The following is a 23,888-nucleotide window of genomic DNA, read 5'->3' on the forward strand; positions in this document are numbered from 1 at the left end:
TGATCTCTGATCTCCAACTTAACCTGCTCCCGACCAGGTTGGCCGTTCAGCATGTGTTACCGTCGTAGTACAAAAAACCCTGGGTTGAACCTGAAGTTACCTCGCTAACGCCAAATCTTGATTCGTAGTACAGGCCCCAGGTGCTGGAGGATGAAGTGGAGGGCCATGTTTACTGCATCGTCAACAGACCTGTAACCTCTGTAGGGAAACTGCAAGGGGTCCAGGAGAGGGTCTGTGATGGATTTGAGGTGTGCCAGCATCAGGCGCTCAAAATACTTCATTACCACTGAGGTCAGGGCAACAGGTCTGTAGTCATTAAGTCCTGTTGGCCTTGGCTTTCTGGGCACAGGGATGACGGTGGGGGACTTGAGGGCGGGGGGGGGGGTGTTGGCAGGGCAGGGTTGGGGTCAGGACAGTCCAATTGTCTTCTAAGTCGACAGCTGAAATCGTTCAGGTCATTGGCCAGTCAAGAGTTATTAATGGAGTGGGGAGCTCAAAGCTTGTAGTTGGTGATCTGCCTGAGCCCTCTCCAGACAGGAGCAGACTTGTTGGCCGAGAACTGGTGTTGTATTTATTGAGTACAGCCGTTTAGCCTCTCTCATCGCCTTACTAAACCTGTTCTTCGACTCCTTGAACCTGGATCTGTCCGCACTCCTGAACACTTCCTCCTAGTCCAACTTGAACCTTCGGAGTCCAGCTGTAAAACAAGGCTTGTCCTTGCTATAACTATCCCTGGTGCGTGTTGTTATACAGCAGTATTCACAGAATGTATGACGTCACAGCCTCTCTGAGGCCGTCCAGACTGTTGCTAGCAGTCGTGAACATATCCCACAGATCTTCCATAGCCTCACTGGTCCACTGTTTTGATGTCCTCACAGCAGGTTTACAGAGTTTTAGCTTCTGCCTGTATGCAGGAATCAGGTGGACCATGGCGTGGTCAGTGTCCCAGTGGATGGCATGGTAGGCTCTACTGACTGTAGTGTAGCAGCAATCCAGAATATTCCCTTCTCTTATTGGGCATTTAATGAATTATCTATGTATTGGGAGTTCATGGCTGAGATTACCTTTCTTAAAGTCACAGAGTACAAGAAGTCTGGATTTTCCCGCTCCACACTCAGTATCTGGTACCAGAATGAATCTTTGAAACTGTAATACAAGTCCATTTCACCCATGTATGAATACATGCAAAATTTATTTATTAGTTATGTTTAACGACTTTTCAAACATATTTGCATTTTACTATTAAAATAGTTGTTTCTGCTATGTCATGACATAAGAATTGTGTTTACCAGTGTACACACAAACGCCCATGTAGTAAAGCAAATGCATTTGATTGAGTGCGAAGTACATAATACATGTACTTCACTTTAGAAATACATACACTTTAGAAATCCTCAGAACAGGGTTCCAAGTGCATGCAGCAAGTTTGGTGTGATCCATCAAAGATTTGCTGAGATTCGACCCAACTTCCTGTTTTTCTGGCTTATTCGTACATTTTGATTGGCTGTACCGGGCAAACGGTTCTGAAAATCAAAAAATCACCTTTTGTGAGGTTTGGTCTGAAGCCAAATTTGGTGAAGATTGGACAATATGTGTAGGAGGAGTAGAGAAAATAAGTTTTTTTCAATGAATTCAAAATGGCGGCCGCATCAATTCGGCTATTAACACAAATGATGATGGGTCACACACGGGACGTCCCAAGACATCATGAGACAAAGGAATCACTTAATAAAGGCAAACAAATCAAGTTATTGGCCAAAACACATTTTTGCTTCCTGCGGCCAAACGGTTTTGAAAATCAAATATCCTTTGATTACTTTTGTGAGGGTTGCTGTGACGAGGATGCCAATTCCTGGGAAGATTAGACAAAACTTGAAGGAGGAGCATTGCATTTTGCATTGCATTTCATATTCCATTTCACCCTATACAAAGACACATCTGCCCACACACAACTTCCATCCATGCTGTTTCCCTCTCTGCCAGCACAGGTCATGCCAAGGGAGAAATGCTGCGGCGGCCACATGAGGTTTAGGGGCAGTCCAAAAACATGCCTCCCACAATTGACACATTTTTCCCAAGATTGCTGAAAAACGGCAGACATTGTAACTTCTTGAGTTTATCTCTTTCCAGAATCTCAGTCAATGCACAATTAACAATCAGAATCAGAAGGGATTTTATTCGCCATGAATGTTTGCACAAACAAGAAATTTGCATCAAAATTCTGAGCCGACAGGTCTGTGGGGAATTGCTTGTTCTCCTAAAAGCTGCCCTCCTCTACCTTTTTGATGAATTCGACGAGATGCTACATGATTCACTAATTACACAGAGAGAAAAGCTAGCTACTTTTCGAGTTCGGTTTTCCGTCACTTCAAACTCACGATCTAAAGGTCTCAAAGTGCTCAAACCTTCACCATAATTCAAGAGTAGTGTACTTTTACGAATCCAATCATTGATTCTAGCTTAAAATGTGTAAAAATAGGACTTACCGAACGTGGCTGCCTCCAGCACGGCTATAAGGCAATTCCAGTTGAAAACAATAATGGCCGCCGAAAAAGAATTTATATTCGTAACGGCGAGCTGCGATTGGAAGCGAAATGAGGGTGAGGGTGGGGCTTGGTCAGCACACCATTTCCAGACAGCCAAAACACATTTTTGCTTCTTGCGGCCACGCCCAGTGATCACATGACACCAAATTGTGTGCACATCCTCAAAAGAGTCATCCTACCAAGTTTGGTGTTGATATCTCAAAGATTTGCTGAGATTTGAAACGGTTTTGAAAATCAAATATCCTTTGATTACTTTTGTGAGGGTTGCTGTGACGAGGATGCCAATTCCTGGGAAGATTGGACAAAACTTGAAGGAGGAGTAGCGAAAAAACGTGTTTTCTTAAAATTCAAAATGGCGTAAAATCTATGAAAGTGAAGTCATAGGATGCTTTGAAATCGTCTTGATCCAGGGAATCCCAGGGTAGCTCATTTTTTTTAATCAGTCATACGGTTCAAAAGTTGCGTGTGTAAAAACAAGTCCAACTTTGACCCGTTGGTGGCACTACAGTGGTCTAATGGGAGACATGAAACTTGGTGTTAGTATAGAAGGGACTGTCCTTAATGAGTGTACCAAATTTCACAAAAGGTTACAATTTGGTTCTAGGGGCTGCCATTGACTTCAATGGTACAAGAATAAAAATACGGAGCCTTAAAATACCTCACAGAGGAATCCTAATAATAATAATAATAATAAATATAGCTGCTAGCAGCGATGCGGGTTCCTCCGCAAAATGGCAAAATATGATAAAAATGTACATTATAGAAGGTCAAGAGTTGGACAACGAGAGCAAAACAACTTCATGTTGGGCCAACTACAAAAGGCTGAATGTGTGTGCTTCTCGCCAAGCTCGAGCGTGTGTCAGTAGGTTGACCACCTGTTCCTCTTTTCACTGTATAGCACAGCATTTTTTATATGCGACCTGCGGAACAAGGGGTGAAAATGCTGTGCGACACACCGCAAAGCGGGACAGGTGGTCACCCTAGTGTCAAGGGGCAAGATGAGTCTGTGAGAATTTGGAGCACGTGCACTGTGGAGCAATTCAATTGAATTCAATCATATATTGACATACCCAGGTGAAATTGTTTATGGTACTAGAGATTGATGTCATCCTGAACCCTATTAGGTTTGAAAAACAATCAGTCAAAATTATATTTGATTTATTAACAAAAAAAATATTGAGGCAATTTGTACATTTACATAAATACACTTCTTTCAGCCATTTTGTATTGCATTTCTTATTCCATGTCACCCTATGTAAAGACATGTATTCTACATATCTGTAAATAAATTCAAGTCGATCGGGTCTATGGTTTATGAGTAGAAGGGTTTTGAAGGTTGTACCAAATTTGGACAGTACAAGAAAATTCATAAGTCTGACAATATGGGTCCTTGAGGCTTTTTTGTTCCCCATGAGAAATAAGGCATGTATACCAATTTTCAGGCATTTTGGAGTAATGGGGCGCTGGGGAAATCACGTAGACTTTGGGCGTGTAAGGTTCCTCCTACCGGAGGAACCTTAATAATAAGAATACTAACAAAAACAATAGGTTTCCTCCTACCAGAGGAACCCTAATGATAATAAAAAAGAGGACTTTTGTGGAATTTGCAGCAGTTTGAGGTACATTGCAGTTTGTGGTACATTGCAGCAGTTTGTCAGACCAAATAATATATATATATATATTTTGAGCAGACACAAACATAAATACTAGGTTATAATATATTAGATGAACTGCCTCAGAAACGTTTTATTCTTACTGCCAACTCTCTAGGTTACCCACTGCATGCTCCTGAGGCCTACTTCCCCTACTTCAGGAAACACAACGTGACTACGGTGGTGCGGCTTAACAAGAAGATCTATGACTCAAAGCGATTCACAGATGCTGGTTTTGACCACTATGAACTATTCTTTGTGGATGGTAGCACTCCCAGCGACATCCTCACTCAACGTTTTCTGCAAATCTGTGACAGCACTGATGGTGCTCTGGCTGTCCATTGCAAGGGTAAGACGGTCTAATCCAAATGCACCCTTAATGTATTCACCCAATTCTTTAAATGTTTCAGCATATTACAGTCATGTTTAGGGATTCTCATTTAGATTTTCTGAAGGATAATTGACACTCGTTAACGACCATTAACTGCGAACCAATAAGATTAAAATGTGGTGTCTGTGACCAATAAAAACTTGTGGCTTGTGAACCTGCTACTGTTGGCAGCAACATAATGTGTCCAAAGTGTCTGGCTTGCTTTCCAATCCATCCAACTGACTGCTTAAACTTCCAAGTGTTGTCATTTTTCCATTTCAACTGAAAGTCTTTAACACTAGAAGCACCAAGACAATTTTTTGTGCCATTAGGTGTCAAATGACCCCTGAGTCTTCAGACAGGGATGTTGTTACAGACACGTGATGGTCACTAGATGGCGCTTCTTGCACGGAGCTGAATAATCATGTAATTAGAAGTAAAGATGGTACTGTTTCAAAGATGCCTCAAAGTATGTAATTAATTGTAATGATGCATATAGTTAACTTCTACATGTCTTTTTCATATTTAATTATTTTTGCTCTCATAACTTCCTTATTTTATCCTGTCTCCCATGTTCTCTGTTCCATTCTGAAATGTATTACGTTTTTTGTAACCTGTTTTGAGTGTTTTCTTTCTTTCTCTGCTGCTCCCTCCAACATGATCAGCGGGCCTTGGACGAACAGGAACTCTGATTGGCTGTTACCTGATGAAGCACTATCGTTTCATGGCTGCGGAGGCCATTGGCTGGATCAGAATCTGCCGTCCAGGCTCCGTTATTGGGCCACAGCAGCACTTTCTAGAAGAGTAAGTACTCCGTAGAGCAGGGTTCCCCAATTACATTTCCAAAAGGGCCAAATTTGGTCTTTGGTTTTTGCAACACTTTTATGCGCGGATGTTACTTCTATTAAGTTTTTTATAATTATTAGTAGTGGTATTGGGAGCCACACAAGAGAAATGTACTATTGAAACAAAATTTGTCAAAAACTGACTATTTAATTATGAAATGCCCCTGGAGCATATTCTGTGCCAGGGCCGGGTCCAGAGTGGGGGCTGGGGTGGGCTGCGCCCCCCCCCAGATTTCTGCCGTGCCCCCCCAAGCTCCTTCTGACTTCAGCCAAAATGGTTACATGTTGAATTTATGAAAAAGTCTGTTAATGCTTTCAGGAATATGTTTCTTTTTTTTGGGGATTCCCCAGTGATTGACTGGTTGATAATGGGCAACGTATGGTTAGAGCTCCGCATCCACATTTACCGATAAAAGTGAAATCAACCTTGAATCTCTTGCCACTCACTTGTTCTCACCGAGGTGAAATCAGTTTCATATTCAAGATTCAACAGACATTCATATTTGTAACTCTGTTCAGGCTCTGCGTCATATTTAGGTACCGGGGTAAAAGAGTAGACAGTCCGAATGTTTCTTCAATATCTTTGTAAAAATCGACCATACAAACTTCAAAGTTGTTGCACATTCTTGTACTACTGACTGACCAATTTGTCCAACCTTTGGTTTGGTGATAATGTTGTTGATTGATTAACCCATAGCCAATAAATCTATAAAAACACACATTTTCCAGTATTTCATCAATATCTTTGTCAAAAATGACCACATAAACTTCAATCTTGTTTCACATTCTCGTCGTCGTCATCTGCCGCTTATCCGGGGGTCGGGTCGTGGGGGCAGCAACCTAAGCAGGGAGGCCCAGACTTCCCTCTCCCCGGCCACTTCCACCAGCTCTTCCTGTGGGACCCCTAGGCGTTCCCAGGCCAGCCGAGAGACATAGTCCCTCAAGCGTGTCCTGGGCCTTCCCCTGGGCCTCTTCCCCGGGGGACGTGCCCAGAACACCTCACCAGGGAGGCGTCCAGGAGGCATCCTGGTCAGATGCCCGAGCCACCTCAGCTGGCTCCTCTCGACGCGGAGGAGCAGCGGTTCTACTCTGAGCCCCTCCCGGATGACCGAGCTTCTCACCCTATCTCTAAGGGAGAGCCTGGACACCCTGCAGAGAAAGCTCACTTCGGCCGCTTGTATTCGCGATCTCATTCTTTCGGTCACTACCCATAGTTCGTGACCATATGTGAGGGTAGGAACGTAGAACGCATCACTGCGGACACCGCACCGATCCGCCTGTCAATCTTGCGCTCCATTCTTCCCTCACTTGTGAACAAGACCCCGAGATACTTGAACTCCTCCGCTTGGGTCAAGATCTCTTCCCCAACACAGAAATGGAACTCCACCCTTTTCCGGTCGATAACCATGGCCTCAGATTTGGAGGTGCTGATTCGCATCCCAGCCGCTTCACATTCGGTTGCGAACCTCTCCAGTGAGAGCTGAAGGTCACGGCCCGATGAAGCCAACAGGACCACATCATCCGCAAAAAAGCAGCGACCCGATCCTGAGGTCACCAAACCGGACCCCCTCAACACCCTGGCTGCGCCTAGAAATTCTGTCCATATAGGTAATGAACAGAATCGGTGACATAGGGCAGCCCTGGCGGAGTCCAACCCTCACCGGAAACAAGGACCAAACTCTGGCACCGGTCGTACAGGGACCGGACAGCCCCGATCAGGGAATCCGGTACCCCGTACTCTCGGAGCACCCCCCACATGAGCCCCCGAGGGACACGGTCGAACGCCTTTTCCAAATCCACAAAACATGTGTAGACTGGTTGGGCGAACTCCCATGTACCCTCCAGGACTCCGCGGAGGGTATAAAGCTGGTCCACTGTTCCACGGCCAGGAAGAAAACCACATTGCTCCTCCTGAATCTGAGGTTTGACAATCCGACGGACCCTCCTCTCCAGGACCCCTGAATAGACTTTCCCAGGGAGGCTGAGGAGTGTGATCCCCTAAAGTTGGAGCATACCCTCTGGTCCCCTTTTTTAAAGAGGGGAACCACCACCCCGGTCTGCCAGTCCAGAGGCACTGTCCCCCATGTCCACGCGATGTTGCAGAGTCGTGTCAACCAAGACAGCCCTACAACATCCAGAGCCTTAAGGAACACCGGGCGGACCTTATCCACCCCAGGGGCCCTGCCGCCGCGAAGCTTTTCAACCACCTCGGCGACCTCAGCCCCAGAGATAGAAGGGCCCCCCCTGATGTCCCCAGACTCTGCCTCCATGTCGGAAAGCGTGTTGGTGGACGAAGGAGGTCTTCGAAGAATTCCTTCCACCGATCCAGGACGTCCCCCGTCGAGGTCAGCAGAGCACCATCCCCACCGTATAAAGTGTTGACAGAGCACTGCTTCCCCCTCCTGAGTCGCCGGATAGTGGTCCAAAACCTTTTTGAAGCCGTTCGGAAGTCATTCTCCATGGCCTCGCCGAACTCCTCTGATGCTCGGGTTTTTTGCCTCTGCGACCGCCAAAGCCGCGTTCCACTTGGCCTGCCGGTACACATCAGCTGCCTCTGGAGTCCTACCAGCCAATAAAGTCCGATAGGCCTCCTTCTTCAGCTTGACGGCATCCCTCACCTCCGGAGTCCACCACCGGGTTCGAGGGTTATCGCCGCGACATGCACCGACCGCCTTGCGGCCGCAGCTCCGGTCAGCCGGACTCAATGTTCCTCCCAATCACGCCCCTCCAGGTCTCACTGTCATTGCCCACATGAGCATTGAAGTCCCCCAGGAGGACGAGGGAATCTCCGGGAGGAGCCTTTCCAGCACCCACCCCCCCCCCCCCCCCCCCCGACACTCCAAAAATGTACCAATGTACAGGCGCCGAACCGAGGGGAAACAAGTATTCCCACCCCAGCTCGACGCCTCTCACCAAGGGCAGAGAGTCCAGCCCCTCTCAAGGGGACTGGTTCCAGAGCCTATGCTGTGCGTCGAGGCGAGGCCGACTATATCTAGCCGGAATCTCTCTACCTCGCGCACCAGGTCAGGCTCCTTTCCCGCCAGCGTGGTGACATTCCATGTCCCTGGAGCTAGCTTCTGCAGCCGAGGATCGGACCGCCAAGGCCCCCGCCTTCGGCCGCCGCCCGTCTCACACTGCACCCGACCCCCATGACCCCATGGTGAGCTCACTGGAGGAGGGTCCCACGTTGTCTCTTCGGGCTGTGCCCGTTCACATTCTTCTACTACTATCTGAAAAAGTTGTCCAAGCTTTGGTTTGGTGATAAAGACGGTTATTGAATAACCAGGGCCATAGCCAATAAATCAAGAAAAACACACATTTTCGAGTATTTCCTCAATATCTTTGTCAAAAATGACCTAAGAAGCTTCAGACCTGTTTCACATTCTTGAATACTAGCTGACCAAGTTGTCCAACCTTTGGTTTGGTGATAGTTCATTAGTGATTAACCCATAGCCAATAAATAAAATCATACACAAATATTTCAGCATTTCCTCAATATCTTTGTCAAAAATGAACATAGAACCTTCAGACCTGTTTCACATTCTTCGATTACTATCTGACCAAGTTGTCCAAGCTTTGGTTTGGTGATAAAGATGATCATTGATTAATCCATAGTCAATAAAAACACAAATATTTCAGTATTTCCTCAATATCTTTGTCAAAAATGTACATAGAACCTTCTAACTTGTTGCAAATTCTTTTTAATACTAGCAGACCAAGTTGTCCAAGCTTTGGTTTGGTGATTAAAGTTGATGATTGATTAATCCATAGCCAATAATTCAATAAAAACACCAATATTTCAGTATTTCCTCAATATCTTTGTCAAAAATTAACATAGAACCTTTAGACCTGTTTCACATTCTTCTACTACTATCTGAAAAAGTTGTCCAAGCTTTGGTTTGGTGATAAAGTTGATTATTGATAAACCCATAGCCAATAAATCAACAAAAACACACATTTTCAAGTATTTCCTCAATATCTTTATCAAAAATGAACATAGAAACTTAAATAAAAAAAAATTGATTGATTTGAGTTAGATAAAAAAAAAAACTTTCATTTTTCTTTGGCTCTGCTGCCGACGCTTACCCCAGCCCCACATCTACTCCCGAGGGGAAAAAACACCCTCTTTCCCGTAGAACATATTAAGGTCCGTTACATTAGTTAGAATACCAGGATCCATAGCTGTTGGTTATCTCTTGCTAGCAAACTATTTGGCGATTTAATAATATGATTGCCTTATATTAGAACATTAGAATTTAACCGATTATTACAAAATCAAAACTTTTGTCTCATCCATGACAATCTAAAGCAAATTTGCAGCCAAGCTTGTACTGTATGTTTGTTGTTCTGTTAAGATCCAAGAGATGGTTTACTCCACACACTTTTACATGTGTTTGGTGCATGGAATTTATGTAGTAGTCAGTTAGTATCCCAGCTCAGACAAATCAACCCTCTTGATGGCTCTATTGTTTTGTTTTCATGCATTTAGTGATGATGAAAATACAATTGTGGATTACTCATCGTGTGGCTACCCACACAGTCAGTAATTAACATGACATTACATTTTGTCATCCACAAAATGCTAAACATGTATGTGTGGCAGATATTCTCCCATTGGCGAATGAAATGCTCAGTAGGCAAAGTATCTAGCTAGTAGTTATAATTTAATTCTGACAAGTGTCATCAAAACCTCCGGGGGGGAATTTAGAGCCTTCAATTCAGGAAGCAATAGGTAATTTAGATAGGAAGTTACTTATGTGGAGGCTTGGTGAAACCTTAAATTACAACCCCAATTCCCAAAAATGTGTGATGTTGTGTAAAATAAGATAAAAAACATATCTAATGTTTAAACTGATGAAATGTAAAATTTTAAGGAAAAAACTGATTTTTAATTTGATGGCAGGAACATGCCTCACAAAGGTAGGGACAAGTCCATGTTAGCAGGCTTCTGCATAATTAGATAATGACCCATCCATTTGAATCAGGTGTGTTGGAGCAGGGAAACATCTAAAACATGCAGGACAGGGGGTACTTGAGGACCAGGGTTGAGAACCACTGCCTTAGATCATCAAATCAGTTCCCTTTAGCCATTCCACAGACTCTGATGAAAACAAAAGGTGATTGTGCCTTTTCTGTTGTGACCCCTACTCTGTGGAATAAACTGCCGATTTTTATCGGGTCATCCCCCCCATCACCGAGACGATCAAGTCTCATCTTAAAACATATTTTTATTCTTTGGCTTTCGAGTCAGTTTAGGTCACTTTTGCTTATTGTAATAGTTGTTTTTGTGTTTTTTTCATACTTATTGTTGTTTTGCCTTACCTGATGACTTTGTACAGCACTTTGGTTGACATTGACTGTTTTAAAATGTGCTCTATAAATAAACTGACTTGACTTGATCACTGAACGCAGTGAACATACTAGCTAGTATTTATTGCACAGGCATTCTTACGAATGCATGTGTCGTGTGACATTGTGAAGTCCTGACGTTTCAGACTGTGGCTATAGTTAGCTACTGTTAGCTGCACCTTTCACCACAAAAACGTAAATTCTGCCTAAACCTTGCCAGTCAGAGTTCTGCCATTATCATCCCAGTTCCCTTACACAATTCCCATAGAAATCAACAATAACATTTACAAATGTAGCTACTTAGTATTAACTAATGTTCTATATGGTCTGTATTGTTGAAAAGACCGGACCGGCATGATGAGGGTTAAAATAAATACGGGTTGCTGAATGCAAACTGTGAAACATTACTGCCACATTGTGCTCACACTATTTGACTAAACTACTACAATATTTTACCTGTGACCATCCTGACAGCCTCTGTATTTCTGCTTCATAGGTATTTTGACTGCTTCATTAGCAAACAATCTAGATATAGTTAAAGGGTTCAGTTAATTAACACTATAATTGTTCTCTTCACTGCAGGGCTGCCAACTTTAAAAAAAAACTTGGATTTGGTTGGGCCAACCACAATTTTGCTGCGTACAAACACCTTGTTTCTATTTGACAGAAAGCAAGCTGCTATGTGGATGCAGGGGGATGCTCGACGGTCGCAACAGAAACATGGGTTACTGGAGAAGGGAGTGTCTCACCTGATTTCCAGTATGGATGATTTAACTCTCAGCCCACCAAACACCAGCATCTGCAAGTCCCCAAGCACTGACCACCTTCCAGAGGTGGGTTCCAAACACACTCTCTACAGGTCTAGATTATTGTTTTACCTAGCAGATAACATTTTGCCAAAATAAAATATAGTCATCAACTGTCTGTGCACTAGAAAATAAACTTCCTGGCGGAAATAGATAGTTGAAAAAATGGTTTACCATGTACTGTCTTATATTGATGAAGACCATAGTATATGATCTTTCCACAGAATGACTATGGCGAGAATGGGTTATGCATGACCCAAGGAGATAAATTGCGTGTGTTAAAGGGTCGACGGCAACCACGGTCTCCTACTACAAGAGCCATAAGGTAGGAGTTTCGTATGGATTGTTTAACAGTCCATATCCCATGGGTTTCTTTAGACAATTTTAAGTGTATTTAATGCAAACAAGAAACAAAAATGTACTGTATATCAATTCAGGTTTACTTTTCAGTGGGATGGGGGCACTTGTTTTTCGGTGCACAATAGCTCAATCTGTGGCCTGATGGTGGATAAGGTTATTCAACATCAAGACGTGATCTGTATTTATTTTTCATGTATGTAACAGTGGAAAAAGTCTGCTCACACAAATATGTACATCCAAATGGAAGCAGTACATCCATTGCCACACCGGATAACTCTCTGTATTCTTCTGCTACTGTGATCCAAAATTCAGGCAGTCTAGAACTGGAAAATAAAGTTTTTAATGTTCGATCACTGGACAGTTCCAGCAAAGCATCTTCCAGTTTTGTGGGGAGTTACTTAAGGAATTGTTCCAAAAGGGCTGTGGAGATGACCACAGTGTTTTCAGGTTGCTGAGACTCAGTTCACTCTCCTCCAGATGTTCATCAACCTCAGGAAACATCTCCACATTACCTTGTTCAACTCACTCAGCCCATCTTTCCAGCTTTTTCACAAATGCATCAATTTTCTTTTTAATTGTCAGGAAGTTTGTGTTTAGATTTTGTAACCTAGATTAAGCATGTTAAGCCTTTCAAATATACAGGCAAAATAAGCAAGTTTTGACAACCAATCTGGATCGATCAAGTGGTGCGCAAATTCAGATTTAGATTATTTCAACGAGTCCACTTCCTCATGTAGTTCGTAAAGCCTGCTGAGTGCCTTCCCGCGAGATAACCACCGAACTTCGGTATGAAACAGCAGCGCAAAGGGTGGCTAGCAGTCTAGTGTTTACTGGATGTGATTTGGTGATTTACAATTTTGATTGCACTTTTAAGCTCACTGTCAAGTGCTCTGCTAGCAAGAGACTCATGGGTAATGATGCATAGCGTCAATTTAACATGAGCAGCCACTTTTAAAACCTTTGCCTTGAGTCCCTTGTTTTTACCTACCATCGCACCTGGGCCCCATTCGTCGTAACGGTGCGTTTACACTGCAGCGACGCGAATCGCTTGCCATCGCTCGCCTTCCCACAGTTCACCACGCTCAGGGGCGTTTCAAACAGATGAATGTAGAATGTAGTTCTTTAAAGTCACTGTTGTAGTTGGCCATGACAAGTGAGCAGACTTGGGTTTACGTACTCGCAACATCGATCAAAATACAACTTGTATACAAAACTGTTTAATAGACATAGGCCTACACGTTGACATGTGTACAACAAAAAAAAACATGTTATATTCTATTACTCAGTCTCTGCTACTAATCTGTCGATACGATAGGAAGTTCCAGCCGGGCTAACTAGCTAGTTACCACAGAACGAAGTTATGTAATGTGTCTAGACTGAATTTGAAAGTACAAGCACCAACAACTTCGGCATCCTTACGCCATGCATCGTTTTTTTAATTAACATCTCTGTACGAATACAGCTATGTATCATACAGGACTGGGTAAGCAGCCACACAAACGATAAGTTTCTCCTCTACCTTGAAACCTAGAAATGTTCACCATGGTTGCTACGTTACGAGAAACAAGAAAAAACTCCGATTGGCCATCGCTAGCGAAAATTGCTCCTCATTTGCATAAAGGTTGATCACCAAAACCGTGATTTTCTAACGGTATGATGGCGGACAAGACAAAGGAGAGCGCGGTGATATTCTCGCCATCCGCGCAAACTATTACAGGGCTATTGAGCATTGAGCGTGACAGTCACTCATTTCGGTCTTTTGTCACGCACTCCCGCCACACATTGTATTTCTCACACGGAGAAAACTATTTATATTTAATGTGCCGCAGCGCCCAACCGAAATTTTTCGCCTCTCTCACTATGGAACCGGCAGGAATCAAGCGCGTCTCCCCTGGAGTTCTTAGTCGAGCCTGCCACTTATCACCCAATCAAAAAATGTAAAAGGTCTACACAATAGCTAATCAGAAAATACCACTATTGTATCTGGGTAAGATTTAACGCAACAACCAATGGAAAAAAAGCATATCCTGGAATTGTTCACGTGATTCTGCTACGTCTTCCGAAAGTTTTGTTCACCTACAGAGCAAACCACTGGAGCTCGAGCATCACTTTGAGCACAGAGTAAGTCATGATCTCCTGTTTTAATGTTACAACTAATTCAAAACTAGTTTGACACAAACAATGACAACTTAGAAAATGTTTAATGTTTCCCAGATAATTAGCATCAGTTGTTCATGAGTGTCTGTAACTTAACCAACAGTTTTACAGCCTGTTCACTGACAACACCTGCTCAAAACAAGTAGTTTAGGCAGTGGCGATTTTAGAGCCCTTTAGGGTTCTAAAGGCACCCCTAAATTTAATCTCAGCACCCCTAAAAATAATAATAATTAAAAAGTTAATGAAGAAAGGGACATCCTTAGTTTTTTCATTCATTCAATATTTTGCATAATACATAAATGTATTAATTGTTATCCAGTGAAATTAGAGATTCAGTTACAGGCATGCAAACTCCTCACCTTTTTGCAACCAAAATCTTCACAGCATTGATTGATGGAGCGCTACGCGACTTCGCCAACCGTTGGAAGTACGTGGACGACATGAATATTGCAGAAACCCGGTTGTTACATCAGCCATGTACACTCCAACCCACTCTTGACAACCTGAACACCTGGGTCAGCGACCACAACATGGCTTTAAACCTGAAGAAATGCAAAGTACTCTGTGTCTGCTTTGCTAGAGTCCCTCCCCCTTCGGAACCACAAACCATCAGTGGACAATCCTTTGAAATTGTGGTATGCATCAGAATTCTCGGCATGACCAAACAAATTAATTCGAAATTTGACCAGCAAGAGGACAACATTGTGAAAATCCTTGGGCCACAGTATTCCGACTATAGCACTGCACTTACATTTAGTCATTTAGCAGACGCTCTTATCCAGAGCGACTTAAAGTAAGTACAGGGACATTCGCCCCGAGGCAAGTAGGGTGAAGTGCCTTCCCCAAGGACACAACGTCATTTGGCTCGGCCAGGAATTGAACTGGCGACTCAGCCACCTGACTCCCTAATTACTCCCTTACCACCTTGAACCTTAACTCCCTGGCCGACCGACGCTGTGCACTGTGTAGGACATTTGCGGAATCCCTACTGAACTCAGAGTTCCGTGAATGGCTACCCCCACTAAGACAGAACATATCTGGTAGACAAACGCAGAATGCAGACAAACTTGAATTTGTCTGTCTCAATTTTGTCGGACTGCATGATACAAAAACTCAACTATACCGTACCTCGCCGAACTGTTGAATACTAGTTAATCATTACATTACCATTTCCCAGCTTCTTTTATCAGTTATGTCTTTCCTATATTGTACAATTGTACGTGATGTGCTTGTTAATGTTTATGAATGTCTCTTAATCGTATTAATGATGGATTTTTGAATATTTGTGAACTTTTAGTGATTCATACGAGTGTTAAGTGCTTAGGACTTTTATAATGGAGATGAGTATTAAGCACTTCAGAGAAATGTCAGAACTACGCAATTCAGACGTCAGTCTGCGATGTTGGTTTAATAAAGATTGAATTGAATTGAAAATGGGTAACGTACGTGATTTGTGGCCGTGGCCAACACAGCATTTTACCCGTGCTTCCCAACTTTACAACTGGCTCTGGAACCAATGCTATACAAAAAATGTCTTTATGGTTAAAAGAACATTACATTGTTTACAAGAGCACAGATTCTACATAGATGTAGCCTTTACATTTTGCTCTCAAAGTGCACCAGATTCATGCGTTTAACTTTAAAATTTAATACATTTTCTCCCGGGGGAGTATGACCCCGGACCCCCCTAGAGGGTCGTGGGTTCACCATATCCTTCTCACCTTTTTCACCCCTGACCTGTTTACATGCCTGTTATTAGCAAAGGGGTTTAGCACTTGTGCAAGGCACTGTATTCATGTCACATTCTCAATGGGGGCTGAGCACCCCTAAAGGCCGTTATATGGTACTCCGTACTTCACGATTACGGACACATGGGAAGGGCCTACACATAGATGGAACGCCCTCTCGAATAATTTCTTTTCTTCACTGCTGTGAAATATCCGGCGCTCGAGGTTCTAATGATTAACACAACAATCACACCTCTCTTAAAGGTGTGAAAAGGTCTAGAATCTTGGAAGCCAAATATTTGGGCTTGAGCTATCCAGGTTTATCAACATTCAGATACACGTTTTTCTGATTTCAATGTATGGCACATCATTTGAATGCTCACAATCTGCACTTTCACAATCGGTAAAAAACTAGAAGCAATTGGCTGACAACCACCCCTTTTGACCAGAGTGTGTCACATGGGAGTCAGATGGCTGAGCGGTGAGGGAGTTGGGCTAGTAATCAGAAGGTTGCCGGATCGATTCCCCGCCGTGCCAAATGACGTGTCCTTCGGCAAGGCACTTCACCCTACTTGCCTCGGGGGGAATGTCCCTGTACTACGACGCTCTGGATAAGAGTGTCTGCTAAATGACTAAATGTAAATGTAATATGCAACCAGTGCCAACACTAAATCACTATATTTACATTCATTCATTTAGCAAACGCTTTTATCCAAAGCGACTTCCAAGAGAGAGCTTTACAAAAGTGCACAGGTCAATGATCATAAACAACGAGATAGCCCCAAAAACATTGCGGGTAGCCAAAACATGAAGCACATATTGTGAACAACAAAAAAAAGTGCCAAATGCAAGAACCATAAGAGCATGTAGTTAAGCAAGTTACAATTAAATAACATGAATCGCTATAAGTGCAAGTGTACCTGTAGAAAAGCAAGCAACAATAAAAAAATAAGATAAAATAAAATACAATATTTTGCAGCGAGTACAACAGTTTAAATCAGTTACCACTAACCAACAAGAGTAACAAGTCTCTAAGCAACAGTCATTGTGATCCTTGAGGAAACTAGCATTGGGTCCAGCAAACCATTCCTAAGTACCATTGTACTCCTGGAACATGTGCATCTTGAGCCTTTTCTTGAAGGTGGAGAGACAGTCAGTGTCTCTGATGGAGGTGGGGAGTTGATTCCACCACCAGGCAGGAGAAGAGGTTGTGTTGGGACTGGGCGGTCTTGAGCGGTGGGACCATAGACATAATAAAGAGTAGACGCCGCATTGGCTGCTGGGCGCGAGAAATGCAGCCGCCATCTTGGAAAGGTCCAAATCCCAGTTGCATAGCAGCAGAATAAACAAGATGCCGCAACACTGTGCAGCATATTCATGCTCTAATCGGCAAAATATCTTAAATAGGGCTCAGGGGTCTCATTAATAAAGCTTGCGTACGCCACTTTCCACGCAAAGGTTGTGATTTATAAAAAACAAACTTGACGGTAGAATGTGCGGTCCTCCACGCAAACTCTGACCCTCCCGTAGGCCTACGCACATTTTGAAAACAGTTGGAATTGGCGACGCAGATGACCGTATGTAGTCTCACCATCAGATTTTACACTATGGGAGTACAGAAGGGGGAGATTCCCCGACTGCATGGAATACAGGATAACATCACAAATCCTATCTTTAGATAACTGCCTAACACAGTGTAGGTATAACCAAATGTATTTCTTTAATACTGTGCATATATCATCATATGTCCAAAACTCGAAATACAGTCGTTAAGCTACCGCACAATCACTACTCCACGTCCTCGTTATCAGTTCAGACTTTAATAGATTAATGTTCATAACAAAATGCTTTTGTTTTCAAATTGTATCTCGACTCGCCGTTGCACAGTTGACGCCACTCGAGTTTTTTTAAATTGGGCCACCACATTTTCAGGCTCCACCAATAGGCTAACAGTGTCTGAGAAGATGTCATGCGCTATGATTCACCGTAAAGAACAATCGCATGCCAGGGTCATGATGAAATACTAGATTAGCATTCATGAGGTGCTTTGCATTGACTATTTATGTTTAAAAATGGGCTTGTTCAGGGCGGGGTACAATGCTGATTCATGTACGCACACTTGTGGGTAATCTGTGATTTATAAAGGGAACATTGCGAACAGGTGTGCGTACCCAAGGTTTTATAAATCTGAATTTTTGTGTGCGTACGCAATTTTCAGCTATTGAGCGTACGTACACTTTTAGTAAAAATCCTACGCACAGTTTTATAAATGAGACCCCTGGGGCCTCATGTATAAAGGACTGCGCAGCTTTCATACCAGAAGATGGTCGTACGCCAGGTCCTGCGCACCTTTCCTTTATAAATCACAATCTACGTGAGATTGACCGCACGTGAACGAGCCACTGACCCCGCCTTGCCTCCTCCCATCAATTAATATGCAGATGGACTATAAATGCGCTCCTGAGGTCATTTCGTTGTCTGAATTACCGTATTTATTCGAATAAACGCCGCCCTTGAAGAAACGCAGCACCAAAAATGAACGTTAAACGCTGCAGCGTTTATTTGAAGAAATACGGTTACTGTGAGATCGAGGTTCTGACAACAGAGGTGGAGGCGAGAAAATGTGTCCTGTTTGGCGGTCTGTCATCAGGTATTAGTGACAAAAGACAGCACTTTGATATTTAGCTAAATGTAAAGTGCATTACAAATAAAATTATCATTATTATTATAGGGCCATCAAAGCTGTGGATTCAGAGAACCGGACCATGGCAGAAATTAAGAAGAAATGGTCCAATATAAAACTTTAAATGAAGAAACGAGTGGTGGCGCATGTAACAGCATCATTTTGTCGTTCGTTTGACAGAAGTTATTAAGTGGTGGCGGTATAAACAGAAGGCTATATAGCATTTCCCGTGTTGGCATTTTGATATGATCATCCACATTAATGATCAAACGTTTATTTTTATGTTTTTTGAATAGTCAACGTCAAACGTACTAGTGGAAACTTTATTTTGTATTGTTTGGTGAGTCTCGGTACTTTTCAGTTAGAATTCGCCATGTTACAGAGCCAGACAAGACTGCATACGGTCCGCACATTCTCACGTCTGCTCAAAAATTTCCGTGACGGCCCGCACATTCTCACGTCAAGTAAATCTTTATACATCACAAAGTGTGCGTGAAAACCATCATACGCAAGCTTTTTGTGCGTACGCAACGTTTATACATGAGGCCCCAGGTGCCTTGCCAATTTGCTAGGCACCATGGCTACATTAGCCAACGTCTCCCTGCAGACCAGTCATACTGGTGGGGGGCACGTTACCTACTGGAGAGTCGTTATGCCTCTTTTTTCTCTTTGCTGATTTCAATTCCGATGTCTGTTCCTGTGGAGGTGGATGCATTCTCTTTAAAAACTTATCCATTGCCCCTACCTGCACTCCTCCATCTGCTGTCAATACGGAATAACGAACGAACTCAACGAAATAACTGTTGTTGACGTTAAGCCCTGAATCAACTGTGAACTGTAGCCGATTGTTGTTTGTGCCACAAATAGCCACATTTTATTTATTTATATAATATCAATAAAAGGTTTATTTTGAATTTTTTTCATTATATTGTAATGTCTTGTATGTGTTGATTTGTTCAAGTTCATGTTTATTGTGATGTATGTGTGCCTGTGTCCTTGCTCTCTGTCAGCAGCGGAAGCTCATGTGGGGGTTGCTAGGCACTACGGGGGGCGGGGACACCTGAAAAAGTGAATGTGTTTCTGGTTGATGAGTCTCTTCGTGCCCACGGTTTAGTAGCAGTGATTTACGTGCATTGTTGAGAAGTAATAAAGTGATCATTCAAGAAAAACCTCTCTTCGTAGTGACTGAGATCGCTACAATTGGTGTTAGAAACTTTAACTAAAGTGAGTGAGCTCGGGAGACAAGTTCGTTTTCGTTTATTTATTTTTGGTAGATAATTATCAGTTTAGCTAGCGGCTACGTTTATTGTGGGGGACATGGCTTCTCGTAAGGAGGACTTTTCTGGCGTGAAAGTTAAGGATGAGGGAGACAGTGGTCCAGACCGATGGTCTGAGGAGTTTCAAAGGATGGAACAGGCAAGATCTCAGACACGGGATTCGGCTGCGAGGATGGCTTCGGAGGCTGGCATGGCTGCAGGTGCAAGATCAAAGTCCCGCGCAGAGCATCCGCAGAGAGGGGGAGGGGCGGACTGTGACTGTAACAACGTCAATCATGGCGCCGCCCGTAGTGCATGGTCCTCAGTGAAAACACCCAAGTACGGGGGTAAGTCAGATTGGGAGGCCTTCCATGCACAGTTTGAGTTGCTGGCTCACGCGGGGGAGTGGACGGAAAGAGAGAAAGCCTTGCAGCTTGGAATGTGCCTCACAGACGATGCATTAAAATGCCTTCTGTTGGTTAGCCCAGAGGACAGGCATGATTATGGGGCTTTGGTGGCTGCATTAAAGAGGCGCTTTGGACAATGTGTGCAGCCTGGCCTGCTGAAAAATGAACTCAGCAACAGGTACAGACTCCCAGGGGAGCCCCTGCGGGCATTAGTAAATGACATTGAGAGCCTCACCCGGCGGGCATACGCACACATGCGACCTGATGTGCAGAGCGAGCTGGCAAGAGACCAGTTTGTCAGAGCTTTGTCTCCCACTGAGCTGCGTGTGCACGTGCAGCTGGAGCACCCTCGATCTCTGCAGGCTGCGTTGGAGTTGGCAGTGGAGATGGAGTTGATGTGGGGTGCGCCAGCTGGAGGTAGCCACAGTGAGAGCATGCCCTTAACAAGAGTGGCAGTGGGCACCAACTCTGGCCTGGAAAAACCAGCATGGGCATCTGAGCTGACGGAACTAATACGGGCTATGTCTATCCAGTCAACCCGTACCCAACACACATCACCTAGGGGGTGATGTGTTGGGGGTGTGGCCAGCCTGGTCATCTCCTCACGCAGTGCCTTAAAGCACCCAAGGGTCCGGGAAACGACGCGGGGTCCGCATAGGGGAGGCTGTGCGGACCCCAGCCCCATCCTCTTCGTCGCCTGCAGGAAGGGCCCGAAAGCACGGACGGGGGAGTCAGGGCCCACTCCCCCCAGAAGCAGATGACAACATCCCCACGGAGCCTGTGGTAGTGGTGGGGCGGACTTGTGTTGGGGACTTTTGTCACGTCCCAGTGACCATAGAAGGGGTTCCCTGCTCTGCTCTGGTGGACACGGGGTCCACAGTGACGCTGGTAAGACCTGATGTGGTGCCAGGCTGGACTCAGTTAGAGCCCACCACTGTGCAGCTGCGCACAGTCACGGGCGGGTTGGCACCCATGAAAGGCAGGGGAGAAATGACACTGACTGTGGGGGGAAAAGCTGTCCGCCACCCAGTGTGGGTGGCAAGCGTGCAGGACCCATGCATACTAGGACTGGATTTCTTGAAGGCCACGGGCTGTCAGCTGGACCTGGGCAGAGGCACGCTCAGGTTTCAGGACAGGCCGGTCATTGCGTTGTCGGCCGTGACATCACCAGTTGCTGCACCCATTACTTTGCCGGCACGAGAAGTTGGCACAGCAGAGCCGCAGGCCACACCCACGTTTCCCCAAAACCCCATCACGACATCAGGGTGCGTGTTCCCCTAACACCACCCCTCCACGCCCACAGCCTTGCAGTTCAGTCGCCTCCCTCTCAGCTGAAGACAGAGGTGACAGCAGCCAACTCCCCTCCACCCCTGCTGGCAGTGCCAGCCCCCAACAGCATGGGCTGCTCGTCTCCGGCCCTGCTGCCCCAGACGGAGGAGGAGACAACGCGTTCTGCCATCACGAAATCTGGATGGAGAACTGTGGTGACCTGGACTCACAACAGCAGGAGCTGTTGTGGCGGCTGTTAGTGGAGTTTAAAGACAGCTTCGCACTGAGGGAGGATGACGTTGGGCAAACACAGCTGGTGGAGCATGAGATTGACACCAGGGACGCCCGTCCAATAAAGTGCCGTCCTCGCCGGCTTCCACTGGCACGACAAGAGGCGTGTGACAAAGCTGTCGGGAACATGCTGCAGGCAGGCATCATCGAGCCCCTGGGCATCTGCAGTGGTCATGGTCCCCAAAAAGAACGGTGAGTGGCGCCTCTGCTCTGACTACAGGCCACTGAATGGGGTAACTAAGAAAGACTCATATCCACTACCCCGTGTGGATGAGTCTCTGGACTTAGTCTCAGGCTCTGCCTGGTTTTCCTCCCTGGACCTTCGCTCTGGCTATTACCAGATGCCTCTCGCCCCATCTGCCCGACCAAAGACTGCCTTTTGCACTGGACGTGGGCTCTGGCAGTTTAAGGTCCTCAGTTTTGGATCGTGCAACGCCCCTGCTTCCTTTGCCAGACTGATGGATCAGGTGTTGACTGGCATCCCACGCCAGGAGTGCCTGGTTTATCTGGACGACATCTTGGCACATGGACCCTCTTTCGATGCCGCCCTGTTGTCATCACGGCGCGTGCTGGAGAGGATCCGGGAAGCAGGGCTGAAACTCCACCCGGATAAGTGCCATTTTATGCAGCGGCAGGTGACTTTTCTGGGATACAGAGTGGGGCGGGAGGGAATTAGCACTGTGCAAGACAAAGTGCAGGCAGTGGTAGACTGGCCCGTTCCGTCCAATCAAAAGGACTTGAAAAGTTTATTGGGCCTCACCTCATACTACCGGAGGTTCGTACGGGGTTTTTCGTGCATCGCTGCCCCTCTGTTCCAGTTGTTGCATAAAGACAGAGAGTTTATCTGGACAGATGCATGTCAGGGGGCGTTCGACCAGCTGCGCCGGGCCCTCAGCGATGCCCCTGTGCTGGCTCAAGCTGACCCCTCTCTCCCATTTATGTTGGACAATGATGCCAGCGGGGTGGGTGCTGGAGGAGTGCTGTCTCAGGTGGGTGGTGGCGTGGTGGTGTATTTCAGACGGGTGTTCAACAAGGCTGAGAAGCGCTACTGCGTGACCCGGCGAGAGCTCCTGGCAGTGGTGCTCTCCGTGCGCCATTTTAAATATTACCTGTGCGGTCTGCCCTTCACTGTGAGAACCGATCATTCAGCTCTGCAGTGGCTGATGTCATTCAGGGAGCCGGAGGGGCAGGTCGCCAGGTGGTTGGAGGAGCTCCAGGCCTATAACTTTACAGTGGTGCACCGGGCAGGAGCTCAACACAGCAATGCAGATGCCCTCTCCCGTCGCCCGTGTGCTGCAGACGGATGCCACCACTGTGAACGGAGGGAGAGTCGGGAGCATGAGCTGTGTGAGGAGGAGCAGCAACAGAAGTCAGTGCGGCAGGCTGAAGTGGTTGACTGCCGAGAGCTGCAGATGGTGAGCGTGGGGGAATGGAGGCAACAGCAGGAACTCGACCCCGACCTACTCCCTGTGCATCAGTGGGTGGAGTCACAGCAGAGGCCGCCATGGGAAGAGGTGGCAAGACTCTCACAGGCCACCAAGGGACTGTGGTCAAAATTTGACTCGCTGCGCCTGATCGACGGGGTGCTGCAGAGGGCATGGAAAGAGCCTGCTACAGGGGAGGAACGTTGGCAGCTGGTGGTCCCCAAGGGCCTGAGAACAGCTGTACTGCAGGGCATGCACGGAGCCTCAGGGTCAGGCCACTTTGGTGTGACCAAAACGCTCCACCGCCTCCGACAAGGGGCGACTCTATTGGGGCCATTTTCGGCAGGACGTAGAAGACTTCTGCAGACGGTGCGACTTATGCACTGCACGGAAAGGCCCATGGGATGCGAATCAGCACCTCCAAATCTGAGGCCATGGTAATCGACCGGAAAAGGGTGGAGTGCCATCTCCGGGTGGCCTGGGAACGCCTCGGGGTCCCCCAGGAAGAGCTGGTGGAAGTGGCCGGGGGGAGGGAAGTCTGGGCCTCCCTGCTTGGGTCGCTGCCCCCGCGACCCAATCCCCGGACAAGCGGCAGATGACGGACGGACGGACGGAAAGGCCCAACAGGTCGGTCACATGCCCCGCTGCAGCAGCATCTAGTGGGGGCGCCCATGGAGAGAGTGGCTGTAGATGTGATGGGCCCGCTTCCCCGCACACACAAGGGTAATGTCTACATCCTCTCTGTT

General features: G+C 45.8%; 1 protein-coding gene across 5 annotated transcripts in view; it reads left to right on the plus strand.

The window, feature by feature from the left end:
* Positions 1-23,888, plus strand: part of cdc14ab (cell division cycle 14Ab) — a 185,429-nt gene that overhangs the window by 143,993 nt on the left and 17,548 nt on the right. For all 5 annotated transcript variants that reach the window (XM_047050087.1, XM_047050086.1, XM_047050084.1 and 2 more), the window contains exons 9-12: positions 4,317-4,547; positions 5,234-5,372; positions 11,430-11,595; positions 11,793-11,893. In XM_047050087.1, the coding sequence (XP_046906043.1) occupies positions 4,317-4,547; positions 5,234-5,372; positions 11,430-11,595; positions 11,793-11,893 (637 nt within the window). The remainder of the gene's footprint in view (positions 1-4,316; positions 4,548-5,233; positions 5,373-11,429; positions 11,596-11,792; positions 11,894-23,888) is intronic.

Source organism: Hypomesus transpacificus, unplaced genomic scaffold (genome assembly GCF_021917145.1).
Source record: "Hypomesus transpacificus isolate Combined female unplaced genomic scaffold, fHypTra1 scaffold_100, whole genome shotgun sequence".
Lineage (NCBI taxonomy): Eukaryota > Metazoa > Chordata > Actinopteri > Osmeriformes > Osmeridae > Hypomesus > Hypomesus transpacificus.